We start from the raw sequence: 20,408 nt of genomic DNA, 5'->3' as shown, positions 1-20,408 counted from the left end.
ATACCAAATGGGGGAATTGGGTAGCTCATAAGAGATACTTAAGCAAGAAAAGAGGTAATTATTTCTCAGTCAAAATGCAGAGATAGGATTTTCTACTTAAAGCATCTAAGTAGTTTTCAAGACAATACTGAGAAAGTAATAATTTTCAAAATAGCAAAGTACTTCTAAAGCAGTTAGATTTTTTCCTGAGAGAGAGAAAAACATTTGCTTGATCCTTTGAAATTTAAGGAGACCTACCAATCTAGGAATCAAGATAATAAAATCTGCATTTAGTATAATAAATAAAAACACCCTGCTTCATATTAAAAAAAATACTAAGTTGAATGAATAGAAGAAAAACTTTTTTTTCAAGGGTCAAATACACTTTAATACATCTAAGATAAACTACTAAAATATACATAGACCTCAGAGTGTAATTTTGACTCTTACTGTAAGCACAGAAGAGACTGCCTGCCATATAGCAGGCCACCTGGATCAATGTGAGCACTCCTGAGACAATCAGCAGTTAACTGCAGCATAAAATTCATAAGCCTTTGACCCTGATAAAGCCTTCAGGATGAAATATTTAAGTAGAATTGTTTATGGTATTTAACTACACTCCAGTGCCTTTTTCTCCATGAATGCTTGGGGATTTTTTTTTTCCCAGTAGGGCTAGCACTGATCCATTTGAGTTGTTTTGCAGAACAAGTGCTAAGAAAACATACAAGAAACCCATAGACATTAAAAACTGCCCCATTATAATTTTGGAAAGTAAAATGTTACAAGGACAAAATATAAAGGCAAAAAAGATCCTTAAATCAAGGTGCTAAAATCATACCTAGCTTTCTAAATACATGGTCTTTTTGTCTGAGCCTTATATGGCTCAAAAAATGCTGAGCTTCAAAAAATTCCCATTTTTGTCTGCTTCCGACTCACTTCAGGATGTCCTTTTGAATACTTTGGCCCAACTGTTAATGTGACTTTCTGGTTCCAAGATGACAGTCACAAATATGTGGATAACTACATCTATATATTCATCTTACCACTATAAAATAAACTAGAAAATTTATAGAATGGTTTTGTACATACCAATACACCGTTTTCACATGTCCAAGCACTTGGATTAGATTCAAGTTTACTGACACAAACTATAAATCTGTCTGGAAACACACGTAGCTCTATACAAAAATAATTGAAAAGAAGATTACAAAAATTATAACCATATTCAAAACCACACATAATCACAACATGTATTTTGTTAGCAAACAAAATAATTTATTTTTTAAATTGCACACTAACTCACTTCATGCACTCCACTAGTTTCTTACCTACTTTCTTCAACATCCCATCCCTCCTTTTGTTTTGCTTTTTTAAACCATTCAAAAAAAAAAAAAAAAAAAATCAATAAGTCAGAGTAAGTTTAGTTCCCAAGAGGATAGTCATGGCTGCAAATTAGTCCACCTGGCACCCCTGGACAAAAATACCAGACAGAACCAACAGACAAACCACTTAACGATGATTTCTTTTGTGCTGTTCTGGTGATGAGTCTTTTCATCACAAAAGCTGTAAATTATGTTTGTAAAACAGCACAACATATTCAGTCAGGACTTGGCATAAAAACTCAGCATAAGGCTAAATGTTTCAAACTGACTACAGTGATTTTTGAAGTCATTAAACAAATTGGTTAACTACTGCCGAATTACGTATTTTACTCAAGATCACACGGTTTGTTATGAACACAACCAAGTTTCTATTTACAAAGGATTAAAAATTGAAGGGTTCTCAGATTAGAATAGACCAGACAAAGCTTTATTCAGTACCTAGCAATGCTATGAAAAGAGCATAGCTGGATATTTTGTTATTTTACATATCAGATTATTTCCAGATTACTATCTTCGTATTTTCAGCTCAGATTTTTTGTTGTTGGTTTTTCTTTTGGTTTGGTTTTATAAAAAGAGAGTTACTAATTTTTAAAGTTTGTTATACTTCAAAAGCAAGCCGTAACACCCTATTTTCTGGGACAAGACAGAGGCAAGGCATGCAGAAAAAACACGAGGTTGACCTCATAGATTTTTTTGGTAGAATATCTCCTCACAATGAATTGAGTATAGGCATGATATGCATAATTTGCTAGTGACAATCAGGTCATCCATATGGGTTACTGCCTCTCTACAAGGTACTGCTTCTTCACTAACAGCGTATCTCCGTTAGTATCCAACAAACCCCTCTGAGCGCATACCAGCAGTGACTCTTCTAGAGTCATTACAATGAAAGATGGGGATGCTGAAACAGATTACCTTGCATTTGCCATCGCTTGAAAAAGCATGACCTCAGATGCATCTCTATTGGCACAATAGCTTGTTAAGCTACTGTAACTTGATAATGAATATGAGCCTTTCATAATCCTTTCAGAAATATCAACTCTGTTAGCAAAACTGTGTCCAAGGAAGTATTCATGCTGTGCCTTATGTCCAGGGTATTCTTTCTCTGCTTGTACCCTCGAGACCTGAAAAGCCACGTGCAAAGGCCTAGTACAATGGCTTTCAAACTGCGAGCAGCCTACGGACATCTTCCAAATGGGCTACAAAAGAAAAGCTGGACAACTGTTGCATGGACTGAATTTGTTATGTTCCAATAAAAAGCCTCTTAGGTAAGTTTACTTTAGATATTGAGTGAGCATCACCGATTAAAGTATGCAAGATTCTTCTTCCATTAGGCTCAACATCTGGTTTTTGTTTGTGAAGTACTAGGTGTGTCTTACAGAAAGGAAACATCGGTGCCAAATTATTTAATTTTTCAGGATATGTGCTTATTTTGTTATTTATTGGGAGTGAAACCTAGCAAAATGAAGTTCCTTTCTTGTTAGGAACTTCATGTGGAAGCAAAGTTTTGACTGCAGCATCAGAGCCTCTCTTTTTGGCAGCGCTAGTAGGGCAAGTTCATTCCAGTTAGACCTTTTTATTGTTACATTTTATCACAATCTCTCTTGCTGGCTAACAAAGTGAAAGTATCTTTAAGTATTCATTGATGCTTAAAAAGAGTTCAAATTTAATACTCAGAAACCAATGTTGAGATACCAATGCAGACACTCTGCTATTCTAAACTATTCTTCCAGGAGGCTGGAAGAACAAGTTTGATGAAATATTTAAAATCAAGGCTCCAATCTCTTCAACTAATATGGACTTAGAAAACGACTAGTTGGCATTTGAAGAGATTTAAACGTTTATTAATATAACGAATTCCTACAAAAATAATTCTTTAAAAATATTAATTCAAGTATTCAATATTTTTAAGGGCACCTAATTGATTTACTTTGCTTTTTTTTAATACGAAAAGCTCAACACAAAGGGCAGCAATCGTTATAGCTCCTTTTTATTGCTGTTGGCGGGACAGGATTGATATCACTTCCTTACAGAGCATCCTGGCTTGAGAAAACATGAAAAAAAGATCTGGTCCAATGACATCACCTATGTAAAGATTTTATAGCACTGAGGTGAATGAAAGCCTTTTCTTGCATACACTTGTACCATACCGTTGATGTCACAAGACACTCGAGCAATAATGAAGTGATTCATACTGCAACCTCTGGTTGATTCACCCTGCAGAGACTCAGTAAAAATGCTGAGTCTCATCATACTTACAGAATTTGGTGTGGCTTAGCTGATTACCCTGGGGCAAGGCACACACAAATTTAAAATTAAGTTTAAAAAAAATTCATCATATGTTAAGAAACACTTCTCTTTTTTTTAGGAAACATCCTCTAGGAAAAAAAAAAAACAAAACCACGCTCTGAAAGAAATTTTGATTAAGTAGACCAAAATCTGACAAAGTCTTAGTTTATGTTCCCTTTTTTCCTCTCCCAGAAATGCAAAATTCTAAGTAACACTATAAGAAACTGATTTCTTACTTTTTTTTCCTACAGCACAGCGGAGATTAACCCATCTCTTCATAAAGTAGGCAGTAATGTGAAAACTGTTGGCTGCAACATAAAACAAAGGGATAATAATAAGTGTAAGGGTATCTTGAGCATTCTGGTCTCAAACTGTTGCACATCTGCGAAGATAGGATTGAGAGAAAGCAGCAGCAGCAGCTCAAGAATACAAAAGAAAATGTAACTTTAAAGGAATATTTTTAAAAAGAAACTGCTCAAACTGAAGTCTTAAGAAATTAGTATCTGAAACAGGGGAAAAATCTAAACAAATTACTAACCACCAAGTTCTGGTATCCAACCACAGAAATAAGTTTAAATCAATTAATTGATCAGAGATGTCATCCGCTTAATAGCCTAGAGTCACGGTCACTAGTCCAATAGGCTAGAGTTCTATTCACTAAAATGTTTTCATACACATTCTACAAGAACACTACAGATGACCATTTACCTAACTGCCTTCTAGAGAAAGGTGACATACTCAAAGCTGATAGAAAAAAAGCTGGCTATAAAAAAACCCCACAAACAAACATGAAAGGTCTTAATTATCTACAATTCCACTGAATTAAGTGAGAAATGCATACATTTAAACTCCTCAGTATCTACAAGTAGACAGAGCTAGCCTGGCTGACCCAGCAGATACCTGTAACATACACAGAGGCTTCTTCAGTTTCTATTCCTGAGAACGATAGAAATCCTTGTGCACCAGAAGCATAAGAAAAGGACAGAAAGGATTATATTACAGCGAAGAGACTATTAGACTACAGCTAAGGAAATCAGCTTTTACTTTTCTTCTAGTTAAATTCCCAAATGACCCTGAGTAAATCAGTTAGGACTTGATTCATAAAGGTATTTAGCAACCTAACTCCCACTGAAATTGAAAGAAGTTAGCATCTGTGACTCCTCCTCCATAGTCTCTCTCATGTACATGTCACTAAAAGAGGGTTAATGGTATTTCCCATAACTCTGATGGGTTTTGCAAGACTTAAATTATTGCTGCTTTCAAGACAGTCAGATACCCTAGGTGCAATTACCACAGAAAAGTTAGAAAATTAAGTGCTACTGCTGTTCTTCTAATCTAACCATTTAAAAAGCAGTAAGGAAAGCTTGCTTGTTCCAGTCTCCATCTCTACTGAGCAAGTGCCATGACATGCCTCATTTCTAAGTATAAGCCCCAAAATGCATGTCCTCTCCTGCACAGTCTACAACTCTCCTACTTGTACAAGATCTCCTGGAGCTCACCATCAAGTGCTGTTCAGCATCCCCTCTCATTAAGAACTATAGTTATTGATCACAATCAATCCCTTTGAAATTTATCAGCCATCTTTTTTCCTTCCCCTCAGGAAGATACCTAAAATTTGACTTCCTTTTAGAGATCAAGTCAAGATGTGACAAGTTGAACCATCCCTTAAAAATGATGAGTGCTAGAGAAAAATTTGGATGTAATCCACCAGCTTTATTAACTGTATATTTACGAGCACAATTAAAGAAAATTACTTTTAGCTATTTCCAGTTTGGCATCCACAATTCTTTAACGTTGTTAGTAGGGTTAGCCAAATGAAAGAATTTGCCCTGTATATAAATAAGTTACTAGTGTGATAATAGAATCTTCCACTGTGACCTCCGTAATGCTGAAAAAGTACCATTCCTAAAAGTACAACTTTGCAAACAAATCTTCAAACAGAGAGTAAATATTAAAAGAGTCTTTCCACCTCCATTTGGCTGGGATATTCCACATGTATTTTTCTTGAGAGTGTGAATGAAATTAAAAAGTGTGAATCTTTTGCTTTTGACAGGGAAAAGCACAATGCTTCATTCCTGAAATTCTTTTATGAATCAGTGACATGTATATATGTTTATTTTTCTTGCTATCCTGGTATTCTCTGAGAGGTTAAGTGTTTCACCATATTTGATTGACTAATGGCCTGAACAAAGTTTCAAATTCCTCTTAAAGGCCCTTGATTCAGCTAGCTACTGTTCTCTGGAAGAGAACACCTACCTCAATCTAAAAATAAATAATTACGTAAGAGATCAAGACACCTCTACGCTATTTTTGCAGTGTCAGCTCAAGTCAAAGTCTTATAAAGCCTTCACAGGGAGTTGCACCTGAGCTAATAAGCTCAGCCCGGAGGGACTAACACTAGAAAATAATTTTAAGTTTCCGTGACTATTTACTACTTGACTTGGCTGAAAAAGCATGAACAGATGATTTGCTGTTACTTACTGCTAACTGTGAGAAAATTTTGAGATGCATTACATTCAAGATACCTGTATTTTGCAAGTATCACACAGCTACGCTCATCAAATGTTTTGAAACCCTCTTGTATGTGACATCTGATCTAATCCATAGTCAGCTGGAGTTTGCAAAACTTCCCTAGTTTTTAAGTTGCCAGAGTTACTGCGGAACTATAAAAACTGTGATATCCTCTTTCTGCTTCCTTCAAGAGAAATATATTATCCAATTAACAATTCTGCTTCATGAAATAAGAAACTAAAAAATATGCCCCACAAGAAAACCTTCTTATCCAACAACCTCATGCAACTTGCAGCTTTTTAAACTTTCTACACAGTTACTCAGCATGAGTCTAAGTCTGTTCTCAATTCCAGACTTGTCCACCATCAACGCTGTTTATATACTAGCATATACTAATGTTGGCTTTGGGCAAGCTGTGGATTGCTCCAGGGAAGACGGCCAGTGTATACTCAGCAAGGACCAAACGCTGCTGTTCGTGACATCTGGAAGGAGGGACCAACTGATATGTACCAAATGACCAATCACTAACTCCTTTTAAGCACACCATAGAAGTTTTAACCTCTAGCTGCATACAGTGTTTTGCAGCTGGTAACGTAGAGAGAAAGTTCACAGATCTTAGGCTCAGCAAACCCAGTTGGCCCAATCTTCAATTTCCTCTTCATCATGCAACATAGACAAAGCTCCATTTGTAGATTACCAACACAGAAGCAGAAATAAAATTGTTGTTAGTGATTTGGAGTTTTGTTTTTCTTACTTCCAAAACTGTGCACCTAAATCATCAGATCCAAGTTCCAAAGACAAACGAGAAAAAAACAACAACAAAAAAACCCCACCAAACAAAAAAAAACCAACCAAACAAAAAACCCCAAACCCAAAATGTGACTGAATAAAAGTGGTTCTAGAAAAGCCACAGTTCAGTTTCAGCTGAAATACGCACCAGTGAGTGCTGCCTTTTAAGGGAACGGTAATTTGCCCTGCTTGTTATATTTCATAGTCCCACGACACTGAGAGGAAGTATCAGACACTGACTCTTTACTGTAAGACTATCCAGCAACACTTGTTTTCCAAAGGAGTCACAGCCAAGCTGACTTGTGCTTCCAGAAGGCTGCCAAGAAGAGGCTGTGGTACAGCGTGGAGCAGTGGGAAGCCTTCTCCCACGGCTATTACGGACCATTCATCTGGGAGCCTGGGAAAATGCCTCTGAGCTGCTGAGTTATCTGGAGCAGCCTGGCAGGTGTTCGCTTCCCAGCGCAATCTGGCACCTGCATGGCTCTGTAACTAAATTCAGTCAAGTCTTCTCCAAAGCCACAGTACAAGCCTAAGAAGGCCAACTGCCCCCCAAACATTTCCATATCTGACAGGCACCTATTTCTCATTGCACAGTATTTTTATACCCTCTTTAAAAGAACACCTATTTTTCCTCCCAGCCTACACGTTTCACATTTCTGACAGGTTGTTCTGGATTAGGACTGCCTCTACATTTGGAAAGTAACAACAAAGTAAATCATTGCAACACACAGATATTAAAAAAAAAATAAGAGGATGAATTTCTTACATTACAATGTGAAAGTAAATACATAGGTGCATTAGACTTTCTGAAGCACTACACTGTACATTTAAAAAAAAATCTACATCTTGCTTATGCTAGATTAATTATTCCACACAGATTAAGCTATATTAGTAATACTGTTTACAGTATATAGAGCTTTTCATCTTCAAAGTGCTCTACAGACATATTATTACTTCTTTTTAGCAGTCCTATTTCTCCACTTAAAATTATTCACCACCAAATCCAAATTCCTGATTGTTTGTAAACAAAACAAAAAAGGAACATTTTATTCTGCACCTACTGTTAATCGTGCAGCTTTCCTTCCCCCCAAAAATGTTCATGTTCATAGCATGTGCTCCAGAGTAGGCTGCCATTTCTAGTTTAGAAGAGATTCAAAACCAAATGTTGGCATGTAAGTTTAAGTCCAAGTCTAGGATAGACCAGGGACAGCAGACGCAAGACAGCAGATACAAAAAGCTATCGAGACTTCCTGAGCCTTTTCTGGTGTTCAGAATGGGTACAGAATTTCTGTATCATCTCAGACATGCACGCACAAACAAAAAAATATCAACTTCGTAGTTAATGACAACAGCATCTTCACCTAGTGCAAATTTTTATACACCAAATAGTGGTTTCAGAACAACTTAAACAGCTCAGGATGGCACCCATTCTTTCCATCCATTCTGCCTTTAGTTCAAAGAATTTTAAAATCTTTTTTTTTAAATTTTCATTATTTCAAGTGATAGTCACAAGTAAGTACACAGGAAAATGTGTACCGATCAATGTAAAATAAAGCTCATAAACTTTAAAAAAAAAGTTTAATACCTATGAAAAAACATTCAGGCCATTAAATTTATATACATAAAGTATGGACTAAAAAAAAGAAGGAAAAAAAAAAACCAACACAAAACAAGACTTGGGTGCAGTATTGAGTGAGGGAGTGAGTATTGCTGCAGGGTCTGATCTTGCAAACTCTTATACCTGCAAATAAATTCAGTGATGTAATTTGCCTCTGTCTTTTTCCAGGGTGCCTTACAGTCAGCTTAAGCCAAAAGCAGATTACTGATTTTTTTTCTTCTTACTCTTTCACAATTTTATTAGTATTAGTGCTATTCTTCTATCTGCTAAATCTTCTGAACACAGGCCAGCTGCCAATACAAATAGGTGAGAGATCTGTCCCATCAAGGATGTGAGGACAAGATTTATTTCCTATCAGGGAACAGGGTCCCTGACTGGAAGAAAGACATTAACCTTTAAATGAATCTGATCAAGACAGGATGAGATATGCCTAGCAGAATCCTCTCTGCTATCAGAACATTGATACCTGGACATGGCACATTGTCTAAAGCCTTCAGAATACGAGCCATTAACAGTGAAACTGGACTGAGCCATTTTATGAAATCCAAGAGCAGTGTTGTAGGGCTCTCCTCTAGCAGGAGAGGTTCACTCCAAAATCAGAACTATACTGGCCAAACTGGATCCAGGATAAGGCTTTTTGTAGCCTGCTTGTCATGGGTATTCTGGAGGAAAGAACCGAGAAGAAAAGCATGTATGAGACCATCTGGCCACCAGATGAGAAACGCACCTGATGGAGGTCCTGAGAACATACCAGCTCTGAAGGAAAAAGACCATCTTCCCCTCACTAATACTTGAGAGGAGAGGCAAGCTGATCCACTCCTGGAAAACAGCTCTTAAGATACAGTCTCTCAATACCCATTCATAATATATAAGCAGTAATGGCTAGCACCACCTGCTAATGCATTCAAGCAGATAAACGTAGAGCAATATATTTGACGGTCAGTGTACCATTACCACAGACAACTGTTTTCTAACAGGAAACAAGATTTGATTTCACCCTTTTGTTGATCTCTGACTCAATGACCATATTATTAATTGCATGTGATGGGCTTTAACACAGGAACTGAAAGCTATTTATGAATCCTCACTGTTTTGAACATATAAATGGTATTCCAGAGGAAGCCACGTGCCTGAACTTCTTTAACCGCTGGAACGATCCCGACAACTGAGAGAAAGGCTGAGAAAGGCATCCGTCGCTACCAGCCAAAAGGCAGAGAGAACTGGAAAACAAACCCCGTGGTAAATGCTGTCTGACAAGTCAGCAGCAGAGGAGAATCTAAAGTCTCTTCAAAGTGGCTGTATCGCCGTGAAGAAGCAGCATAGTTAAAAACTGTCTGATGCCACATTTGCACATTGAGCTGAGCATCTCCAAACTGGCCAGACACAGCTGTATCCAAATGGAGCAATGTCACTTACTTACATCACTGAATTCCTCACAGTGATTAAAGTAAGGTAGATTCTAGCTAAAACGAAACACAGACACTGTGATGGTGACAAGTTTGACTTCAGGGCACTAGGGAATGCATACAGTTGCCTTTAAAGCACATGCCTCTCTCAAAAAATACGTCCTTTCAGCCTAACTGCCTCTGTGGTTTTTCCCTTGAGGATATCTATGAGCTTCATGAAATTTTTCGATGTCAAGAAATAATTGAAAGGGAGGATTTTGTATTTTAAATGTCAGGAATCTCTACAAAGCAAAATCTCTTCTAGCACAAAAACTCAAACCAAAATGTGGAAATGAGCCTTTCAGAATTTAAGAGACATGACTGGTTCCCCTTATTGTTCGTTAGAACAACATAATCATGGGTGCCAATACTACAATGCTGAAAGACTTTCAAGTAAAGTCAATCGAACCCTTCATGCATCTCCAGGCTCTATTTTTTTCTCTGGCAATAGGAAATAACTTCTGCAAAACTTCTTCCCTGAGAGGAAAGGGTTTTAACCCTATAGCTCCCACAGCTGACAAGACTTTCATCTTCTACCAGTAACAAGGTCTCTAGGCAAGGGTCACCAAAAATGTCAGGAATATATTGCATTATATGGCTACTAAACCTACGGGTTTGGTGAAAAAAGCCCAACAGTTTTCCACTGGAGACATGACAGGAGAGAATGAGAGGGAAAGAAAAGCTAGTAGCAGGTATCTTCAGAACTTTAAAAAGATGGCATGAACATGAAAAGGTAGTTTCTTCAAAGCTGATCCTGATATATGGCAGCAATAAATGTTCTTGTCTTTCTTTTTTGAGGATTCCTGTTAGGACAGCCCAGTGGAGCTAAGAGGTAGATGTTGATGATCATGACTCCTCTTTTCTTCTACTCTATCATCTAGAGGACACTTCAAAAGAAAGTGAGTTCTAAGAGACACGTGTGGACTTGAACCAGTACGTGTTTCACGCTGTTGTCTGAATAAAGCAAGCTGTGCCAGAGGTTCACGGGTTTTTGTCTTTTCACACAACAGACTCTTGTTAGGTTTACAACAACTCAGAATATAAGGAAGTTCTGGAGCACAGCAAATAGGCAGAAAGTCACCACAATGGAGCCTTCTGTATTTTTGCTTTTTAAATGCTGGCAAACAGACCGTAATTAAGCCAGCTGCTCAAAGGCTCTATTTCCACATAAGTTTCAATCTCTTTCTGCTTTCACAAGCTCTGATGCAAAGAGGATACCACCAAAAAGACCAAGAACAACCCATGATTGTGATCATCTGATCAGTACCACTCAGCTCTAGCAGTGAAGCAGGTGCTGGTTGTGGTGCAAAGAGCTGGAGACTGACTGCAAAACGGTTTGTAACTGCTCATTATAGCTTACTCAAGAATGCAGCGTTATAAGGGACCACCTGAATTACACAGCTCAGTATTTTGCAGTTTCTGGCATCAGTGTAATAGATGCTAAGTACAAAAAAAAGTACACAGAACATCCTCTTTCTCAATATTAAACACCAAATTTAAGGTCTTTTATACAAGAGACCAAAAACCATGAGCCTGTCTTATGCCATGGGAAGACAACAGAAAAGAACAGACAGGCACTGCCCATATCCTATGACCCACATGCGCACACACACAAAAAAAGAAATCTAAGTATCTTAATTAAAAGAATAAGAGAAAGTTACTCTGTAAACAAATACAAGGCTGTCACCTTCTATCCTCTCTAAAGCAAGTTTTGTCATTTAAACAATTTTGTTTTCCATGGATTTGTATAGTGAATAGTACACAGGTAGAATGTTTCTCTCTGAATAAATGTAATTTGCTCTGCATTAGAATATCTCTTATCTGTTTGAAGTTGATGGAATACATAAAGTTCTGTTACTATGCCCACAACACGTATTCAAGATTGCGCAGGACTGTTTTTCCTCCTCTTTTCAAGTAAAAGTCTTTATTATTTTCTGTATTATTCCATTTTTATTTACTTCTATACATTTTTAATAAATTAAGGCCTGAGCCCTGCAAAGCTTTGTAGTTTTGTTTCTGGTCTGCCACTTGTGCCTTTGTAGTCAATAGAAATACTCAGTGTGTAATAAACACAACATATCTAATACCTTCAATGGTGAATCAAATGCACATAACTGCTCTCACTGAACTACTTACACAAAGAAAGTATGCATAACTTTTTTCAGGAATTTGCTGTCCATCTCTATCTGGATAGATTTTGTAAAGCCTTATAAAAATTTTCTAAATATAAATAAACCCACAAAAATGTTTGCAATTTAAAAAGCTGTATTTTCTCTCTACCTTTGTCATATGATAATGAAACTTAAGAACAAAAGAACACAAAGGAGAGTATTATTGTGTAATATGGAGAGTATTATTGTGTAATATGGTAACATGGAACATTTAAAAGGAATTCCTGTTCATATTTAACCATGAAGCTACACCCACAATTATTTCCAGTTATAATGAAAATAGAAAGGACATCAATGTCCAACACGTATCTATGATGATTTTTTTTCTTAAAATGTAATGACAACTTTTGTTTTTCTTGGACTGCTGGTGATAGTTTGGGGACTTTTATATTGCGACTTTCAGGGAATACAAGGGTTAAAGATGTGTAAAACAGATTTTCTCACAGTTTAGAGAGAGCAAAACAACACATTTAGGAAACCAGACAGCTAAAAGGTCAAAGCGTTACACTTCCAGGTCAAACTTCTGGTTGCAATTAAGCAAATTCCTCTAAACATTTCTAGGGAAATCATACTGCTTTTAGATTTCATTTCAAATCCCTATTCTTTCTTGCTCACATTGTAACCAAAACAATATTGCTGTCTTTAGAAACATTTAATAAAGAGTACTTACTTTTCTCTTTTTTTTTTTTTAAAAGGAACCTGACATTTCTTCTCAAAATAAAAATAAAATCCTCTTTTTTTTCCATCTCATTTAATATACAGTTGAACTAATTAAAAAAAAAGTCAAAAGAAGCTATCAAACCTAGTTAATTTAAAAAAATACAGTCTTTCTTTTGCCCTTAGAAATCATATTTCCCTTTTCATCCACTTTCATTATCTGCATTTTCATAGTAGGGTTTGGTTTGAGTTTTCTGGGTTTTTTTTACTAAATCAAGCTATTATCCCCCTCCTATGCAGTTACACGAAAAACCTTCAAACCTAAGATGCTGACAACAGTCCTGATGTAAACGCTGACGTGCCTGCTAAAACATACCAACAATCTCATGACTCCTATTACTGCCCAGCAAGAGTACTTAGGTCTAAAAAAATAGATTCTCTGCCCCTGTAACACCCAGAGATTTTCAGAGGTTTTTTTAGAAGTCCCAAACACAGAGCCACCACTGCTGCACACAGACACAGCATTATCTGCACATGGACAACAAGCACAACGGAATGCAGCGTATGTGTTTTTTGTAACGCACAAGAGGTATGCATCTAAACAACGCAGCCCACTATGTATATTAGCAATTGATATGTGCAATCATATGTACCCAAGCTGAAAAAATGAAATCCTAAAGGAGTATTCATACTACACTAAACATTTAGCCAAACACAAAAGATATGACCGGATTCAGACATCATTAGCAAATGCTTTACTTCAGCAGAACGCACGTATTATGTTAAACTGCCCTCACTAGAAGAGGATGACTCCTGTACTTTATCTGTAGCATATTCCAGGCAGTACAGTCTTCGAGCTATCCCACACACATATTTGTAAAGGTCAGACAGCTAAGGAAAGTCAGGTCTATCATACTGACCAAATAATTTCTTCTCTGGTATTTTAGACATTTCAATGCAACAAGTTTGAGCATCCATTAAATACAGACCACAGAATCTATAAAATACTTCTAGCAGAAATCCTATTTGCCATGTTCACAAAGGATGGGAGAAGATAATTTAAAGTCAAACTTACTCTTCAGAAAATCTCAACTGAAACAGTGAGCACTCAAAAAAACCCCCAAACCTACCTGCTACCTATTCCAACTGTGCTTAGTGCTTAAACAGGTCCAAAGAAGCTGTACACTGATATCCTATCCTCTGTATTCCTGCTTCCAAGTGACTACAAAAGCTTTAAAAAACTATACAGAGCAGACAAGAAAGAGTACCTTCAAGAGGAACAGATGTTGTAAAAAAGAACCAGGCAGTCAAACACGAAATGGTAAGTGCTTAGGGACAGATTTTCAAAATCACTCTGTGTGGATTGCAAAAATGCTGAATTCCCAGTTGGGACAAACAGATGCTAAGGGCTCTTTTCAAAAGACAACTGTATGTTCCCTGGCCTAGATGAGAATCACTTTGATATTCTCAAGTGAATATCAAAGGAGAAATTAAAGGTGGGGTTCATCTTGCCTAACTTGCAACATCTGCATCAAACTAGTATCCCAAACTTCATTTTTAACTGATAGAGATTAATTGCCTATTAACTTCCAGCCAGCTTTTATAAACTGAAAGAGGAGACATAATTCCACTTTGTAAACACACATGATTAATGGTACTGACTTTTTGCCTAACTATATAATGAAAACTCCAAAGATAAACTTTAAATTTGCATAAATATATGCATCTTTGCATAAACTGAAGTGCTAACAGCAAAATCACCATGCAGATCTACTTGGATGCTATAGAAAGACCTTTATAGTTTATATAGGTATACAAGATAGTAGCTGTCAACATTTCTGCATGCAAACACACTTATTTTTTGTACACACACTTAAGAGTAATTTTCATAATATTTTTTTCTTTTCATAAAATGAAAAAAATCATGTGGAAACAAGAGACAAACAAAAGATGGAAACAAGATGGAAGCAAGAGAAAGAAATCAAATTAATTAAGGCAGATATTAATTAAAGGTTAGAGGTCAAGGCTGTTTTCAGAACCAACACCAAATTCTTTCTTCTCACAAAAATGCACCAAATTAAGCACCTCTCCTGTTGTTTTAAATAAATGGTATTGCTTTTCAATACAATACTAACTATATAGAACACTTTATTAAGGGTATCTTTAAATAAATACACTATTTCATTTCCTATCCAAGACCATAAATAACTTCACATGGGAGCTGCAACTAGGGAAGAAGTAAAATAAGGAGAGCACATTCAACCCACCTGCTGCTGCAGCTGCAAATGTCCCATATAAGACAGGGACAGCAATTGCTAAAGTCTCTGCAAATATCAGTATAGCAATAGGAAGACAAAGGTAGATCCTTCAATCTAGAAAGCGCACAACTTTCTCTGACAATCTTTGAAACACACCGACTCTCTCTGACATATGAGTTTTCAGTTTACAGTGCAGGCTTTTTCCAGAAGAGTACACTGATAAGAAAGGCCATACTGTGTAAGATCAAAGGTCAATATAGCTAAACACCTTGCATGTAAAAGTCGCTATAAATGACTGCAAGGGGAGACTAAATACAAGAGCAAAGTGCATGTGGTTATTTCCCCAATACCCTCCCAGACTCCAAGCTCTCTCAGCTCAGGCCTTTATTGAACCAAAGGAGATTTCTGTGAATTCTGTCCCCTGCCTGGATTACTCTCCCATGCTCTTGTCCAGTTCTGTGGACTCAGCGTAAGCTTTTATCACACCCATTATCCTTTGGCAAAGAGTTCCACAGTTCTGCTAACTACCTTCGTGCTTCCAATACCTTCATTTGATGCCCTCTTGTTCTCAAATTGGAAGAGAAGAAGAGAGAAATGATTTTGTAGATCTCTGTTGCGTTCTCCCCAATTCATATATTTTCCAGGCCGAAGACTGGAACACTTAACTGTTCCCTGTATTTTTATGTTCCTTGTATTGCATTTCCTCACCTTGGATCATCTTTGCTGCCCTTCTTGCAGTTTTTCCCAATTCTATTGTATTATAATCTAAGATAAGAAAAAAAATCAGTAAAAAGAAAACACCCAAACAGTGCATAAGTATGGGGTTTTTTTCTCTTGTCAAATATCTTCTACCCTGAGAAAAGAACAAAAAAAAAATTCAGATATATAACCTTGATCTTCAAGAAGAAAAACGTTTTGGTGAAAAAAGATGTCTGTACTCCGCATTAGCTGGCTGTAAAAAAATGGAAAAAAGCAATCTAAAGCAAAAATAAAGGAAATATTAAGTACAAGATACTAACCAAAACATTTTTCATAAGTTATTGCATAAGTTACTGCATACTTCAGGGAGCTATGAGGCTCTCTGGTCACAGACACATGAATGTAAGTTTAAAGTTCACAAAGATCTGCAGGACTTGGCCACAAATCATAAATGAGTCCATTGTAAAGAAGCTGCAATATAATTCTTTTGAGAGACAGAAATTATAATGTGCAACTGCAAATATCAAAGTTCATTTAAAAGACTTCTGTCCTCCTTAGTGCCCTGTGGTAACTTATCTGCTATAGCTTACTTTTGCTCCAGTTGTGCCCATCAAATTTTTGTGAAGTTGCTCTTTAAGCATGATAGGTGAAATGATTCTAGTTAAAACCAAACAAAACACAGCAGAGGAGTAAGAGTTAACAGATGGGAGGGTGGGAATAAATCAGTTTTGCTGCTACAGGGTTGTAACATGGAACATACCCTACCAACATCTTACACATTTCATGTTCTACAGTAATAGGGAACACTCCTAAAGCAAACGAGGGCAGTCTGAAAAGGATGTTTTCCTTAAAAACATCATAATGTTCAAATCTAAATGCAAGGCCAAAACAGTTCGGAATATTTACTATCATGATTTATTGTATATTTTTTGTGTGCTTACAGAAGCCAAACAGTTTCATAAGCAACAGAACAAAAATATCTTTTCTTATGAAATTGCATCTTATGCATTTTTTAATATTAAATAAGATGTGAACTTTGACTCCAGATCTTTGTAAGGCTGAACTACTCAGTGCTTGCACCTCTTCCAGTTTCTCATTTTAGTAAGCTTATCAGAAGGTAATGTCTGAAAATTTAATGTCTGAGACTTCTACCTGTTTTAAGTTCAATCACGTTTGCAAAAAGCAACTGGGGGAAAAGATGGACAGACAAACAGATACACGCAGAGAAAACATGATCACAATAAGCCCCATTTCCTTAGAAAACTAGATTAAAAATATTAAAAAAAAAATACACAATCCTAGAGAAAGCAGATAAAATCAAGCTGGGAGCTCACTGTGCCATGTGACAGCATGCTCTCTAATTATTTTCACTGTAGAAGAGACTGTACAATAAAAAGATCTGAAATCAGAGCAAAAATGTTCCACCTTCAAGCCAAGAAAAACAATAAGGATGCTAGGGAAGGAATGAGAAAAGATCTGAAAATTACTTGTAGGATAAACACAGTTCACTTGTCCCCCTCCCTCAAGAGGGCGAAGGTGGTCAGTTTACATGATACCTTCTTCCTTCCTTCCATTTCTAACGTGGACATTTCTACCAGCCATATTTTCTTTCCGCATCCTCCTTTTTGTTTCCTCTGTGTCCATGTAAACTTTGCCTTCTTCCTTAATTTTCCACAGTCCTCCCTTTGTCATTCTCCTGTATTGAGTATCTCCACTCGGTCCTCTTTATAGCCTCTTGTTACTTAATTCTCATTGCTCTTAATCAAAAACAGCCACCTTCTGTGGAACATGAAAGAACAGGCTCTGCTTTTAGCTTGTTTAAGTCTACAGTAGGTGAGCATTATGACACACTAAGATGCTTGCCATCATCACTAAAAACAAGTATGTGATATTGAGTAGCACAAGCGGTGCAAAGTGAAAACGTGTGGTGCATATATATAAAAAACAAAAGTTCTAACTTTAAATATACATTTGTAAAGTGAAGTAGTGGGGGGTTTTTTAATGAATGAGAGAAATTAATTAATACATGGATTTTGTTATTGGATAGCTTACATTCATTGAACTTCAAATAATGCAAGTCAACCACACCTGATCGATGCCCTTCTTGCATGATTTTGGCCATGAAAATTGGATGCAGGCAAAATTAAATCTTTGAAAATCTACCCTGTTTTAATTTTCTCATAAAAAAAAAATAAAACAACCCAAAATCAAACCAAAATCAAACACGTTTGGACATTAATTAAACACAGGAAACGGAGAGTTTATACCAAAGTCTATGTCCAAAGACTAAATTAAAGCTTACTTTGGCAAATTGTTCATACTGGTCATTTGGGAGGGGTGGGGAAATTGTTCAGACAGAAGGAAGAATAGGAAGAACTTGCTTGTCTTGGCTACTTTCTCTCATTTTTCCATTCTTTCTTTCTTTCTTCTCCTGTGTGTAACACCCACAGATTTCCTAATGAGATGGTATGCGACCCACCACACACTGCTGTGTGGGTGTAACTTAAGTGAAAAAGAACTGTAAATTAACAAGTAACATGCATGGATATTTATATCATGTGCCACAAAACTGAAAGGTGGTATTAAATAATATTAAACATAATATAACATTAATACTAAAAAGAAATTGTGATAGGTGAAAATTTTCTCTTCAAAATGGTTATGGTAGCCAGTTTAACAACAGTCTTCTCTGCTCAACAGATCTAGACAGTAGGATGAGATCTGCTCATCAAAGTAAGGTAGCTTGGCTTCTGTTTCTGAAGAAAATCCTAATACAACATGTTTTGATATTAGAGGTAGTCTAAACATCTTATTAATACTGGTCTAATAATTCTGATTCTAATAAATTTTGAATACATCCTGCAATGTGGAGAGCAAACTAATTAAAATTGACCTGAAAAGATGTGAGTTCAAATAGGGGTGGAACACTAACCTGGGATACTTGAAGTAGTAAATAACCAGCTAATAAGCTCCTTAATGTTCCTTCTATAGATACACTCTTCCTTACAATAGCGGGGGGGTTACAGCAGTGAAACTCTAGACACAGACTGGCATAACTTTGAGCAAAAGAAACCACATTCAGTTTGAAGAGCTCAAAAACTTTTAACAACCTCCAAATGCAACAATAGCTGCAAGCTTAAACATTTTACCAGCAGCACCTACAGTATGCATATGTAGTTAGCCACATACCAAGCTTGCACATTTCTTTGTATACTACAAAACACCGTAAGCCAAACACTGGCCAGCTATCTTGCATTTCATCTGTTTGTGAAAAAAACACAAAAACATATCTTTGTACTCTACAAACAGAACCTGTGATCCTAGAGAGGAAGGCAAAACACAAGAGGTTTTGGAGCCACATTTGAGTGATGATAACTGCTAAAGACTATTAGACTTGTGGCTCACCTAAAAGGGTCAGTCCTTTAGAGGTAGGTCCCAGTTGCTCCTGTGAACACCCACCTATTCTATTATTTCCTTCTCAGGTAAGAACAGACTTGAATGTAACTTGAATAAACTTGATTCTTGGACTTGAACAAAGCACTCCTTTCTTACAAATTACAGCCCTCAGCAAAGCAGGCTGAGAGAAGAGGAAAGAGAGAGATTTGAAAATTAAGTTCAACATGAATGTTCATTATCACAGACTGTTTTCTTCCTTTATTTGTTTAGTGTTAATTAATGACAGTGAGATTAACTGCAGAAAACTGATGGAACAGTAATTCTGCCTCATCCAAAGTAAATATTCTTTAATCTAAAACTGTCATAGATATTACTGACGACCTCCTCAAATGCATATCCTTAAGTTTTTCATTTTCAGGAAATAAGGGGAAGAGTCAAGCAGAAGATCAGTTCACAACCCTGGGACAGCATACCAGTATTTTTACTGAAAAGTTCATGATATAAAAGAAAATATAGGAGACTAAAATCTCAGAAACACCCTCAAATTAGTGTTGCATCTGTCTACGTATATAAAAAACAATTATTATGTCTGGCAGTTTTATCTTACAAAATCATTGTTTTTGAAAACCTACTTTTTCCTGAGGCAGGAAACCTTAAAAAATAAGTAATAAAAAATATCACTCGGTAAAAGAAAACACAGAAAAACCTCAACAAATCTCAGAAATTCTGATTCCACCCTCTGTAATGTCCCTCTGCTTTCAGTGTAAGAAAATTCTATTTGTTCACTCAACACCAGAAAAGCACAGGGATCTGAAAGTTCATGTGTTTTATAAACATTAGTAATATTTTAAAGGGATGAAATGTAGTTACTACTTGCAAGGAAAAAAAGGGTTTGAAAATCCTTTAGTGTCCTGAAGCACTTTTTACTTATGCAGTATTGTGTTCTTGTGGGTGGAAAAAACCCTCCTTGTCATGCCGTAACAATCTGGCTCCCATACATGCCTAAAATTTTGCAATACTAAGCCAGCCATACAGTACTTAACCTGTGTTTTCTTTATTAAAAACACTCATTAATATTGATAATAGTATTTAAAGCTGCAACCATCAACTAGAGTTCTATAGGAATATACCTTTTCAATAACTGAAAACGTTTTGAGAGGTAAAGAATTTGTTCAGAATTAAAGAATTAATTCAGAATTTAATTATATTATATT

The 20,408-nt window shown here is 36.5% G+C and overlaps 1 protein-coding gene across 1 annotated transcript in view; it reads right to left on the bottom strand.

The window, feature by feature from the left end:
- The window catches only part of SLX4IP (SLX4 interacting protein), a 31,777-nt gene extending 14,287 nt beyond the window's left edge, over positions 1-17,490 (bottom strand). The window contains exons 1-5 of the mRNA XM_009582483.1: positions 17,355-17,490; positions 15,808-15,864; positions 3,887-3,958; positions 3,763-3,768; positions 1,069-1,157 (exon numbers count right to left, since the gene is read on the bottom strand). Coding sequence (XP_009580778.1) covers positions 1,069-1,157; positions 3,763-3,768; positions 3,887-3,958; positions 15,808-15,864; positions 17,355-17,490 — 360 coding nt within the window. The remainder of the gene's footprint in view (positions 1-1,068; positions 1,158-3,762; positions 3,769-3,886; positions 3,959-15,807; positions 15,865-17,354) is intronic.
- Between the last annotated feature and the right edge of the window lie 2,918 nt (positions 17,491-20,408).

Source organism: Fulmarus glacialis, unplaced genomic scaffold, assembly GCF_000690835.1.
Source record: "Fulmarus glacialis isolate BGI_N327 unplaced genomic scaffold, ASM69083v1 scaffold23037, whole genome shotgun sequence".
Classification (NCBI taxonomy): Eukaryota; Metazoa; Chordata; class Aves; order Procellariiformes; family Procellariidae; genus Fulmarus; species Fulmarus glacialis.
This window is presented reverse-complemented; position numbering and strand designations above follow the sequence as displayed.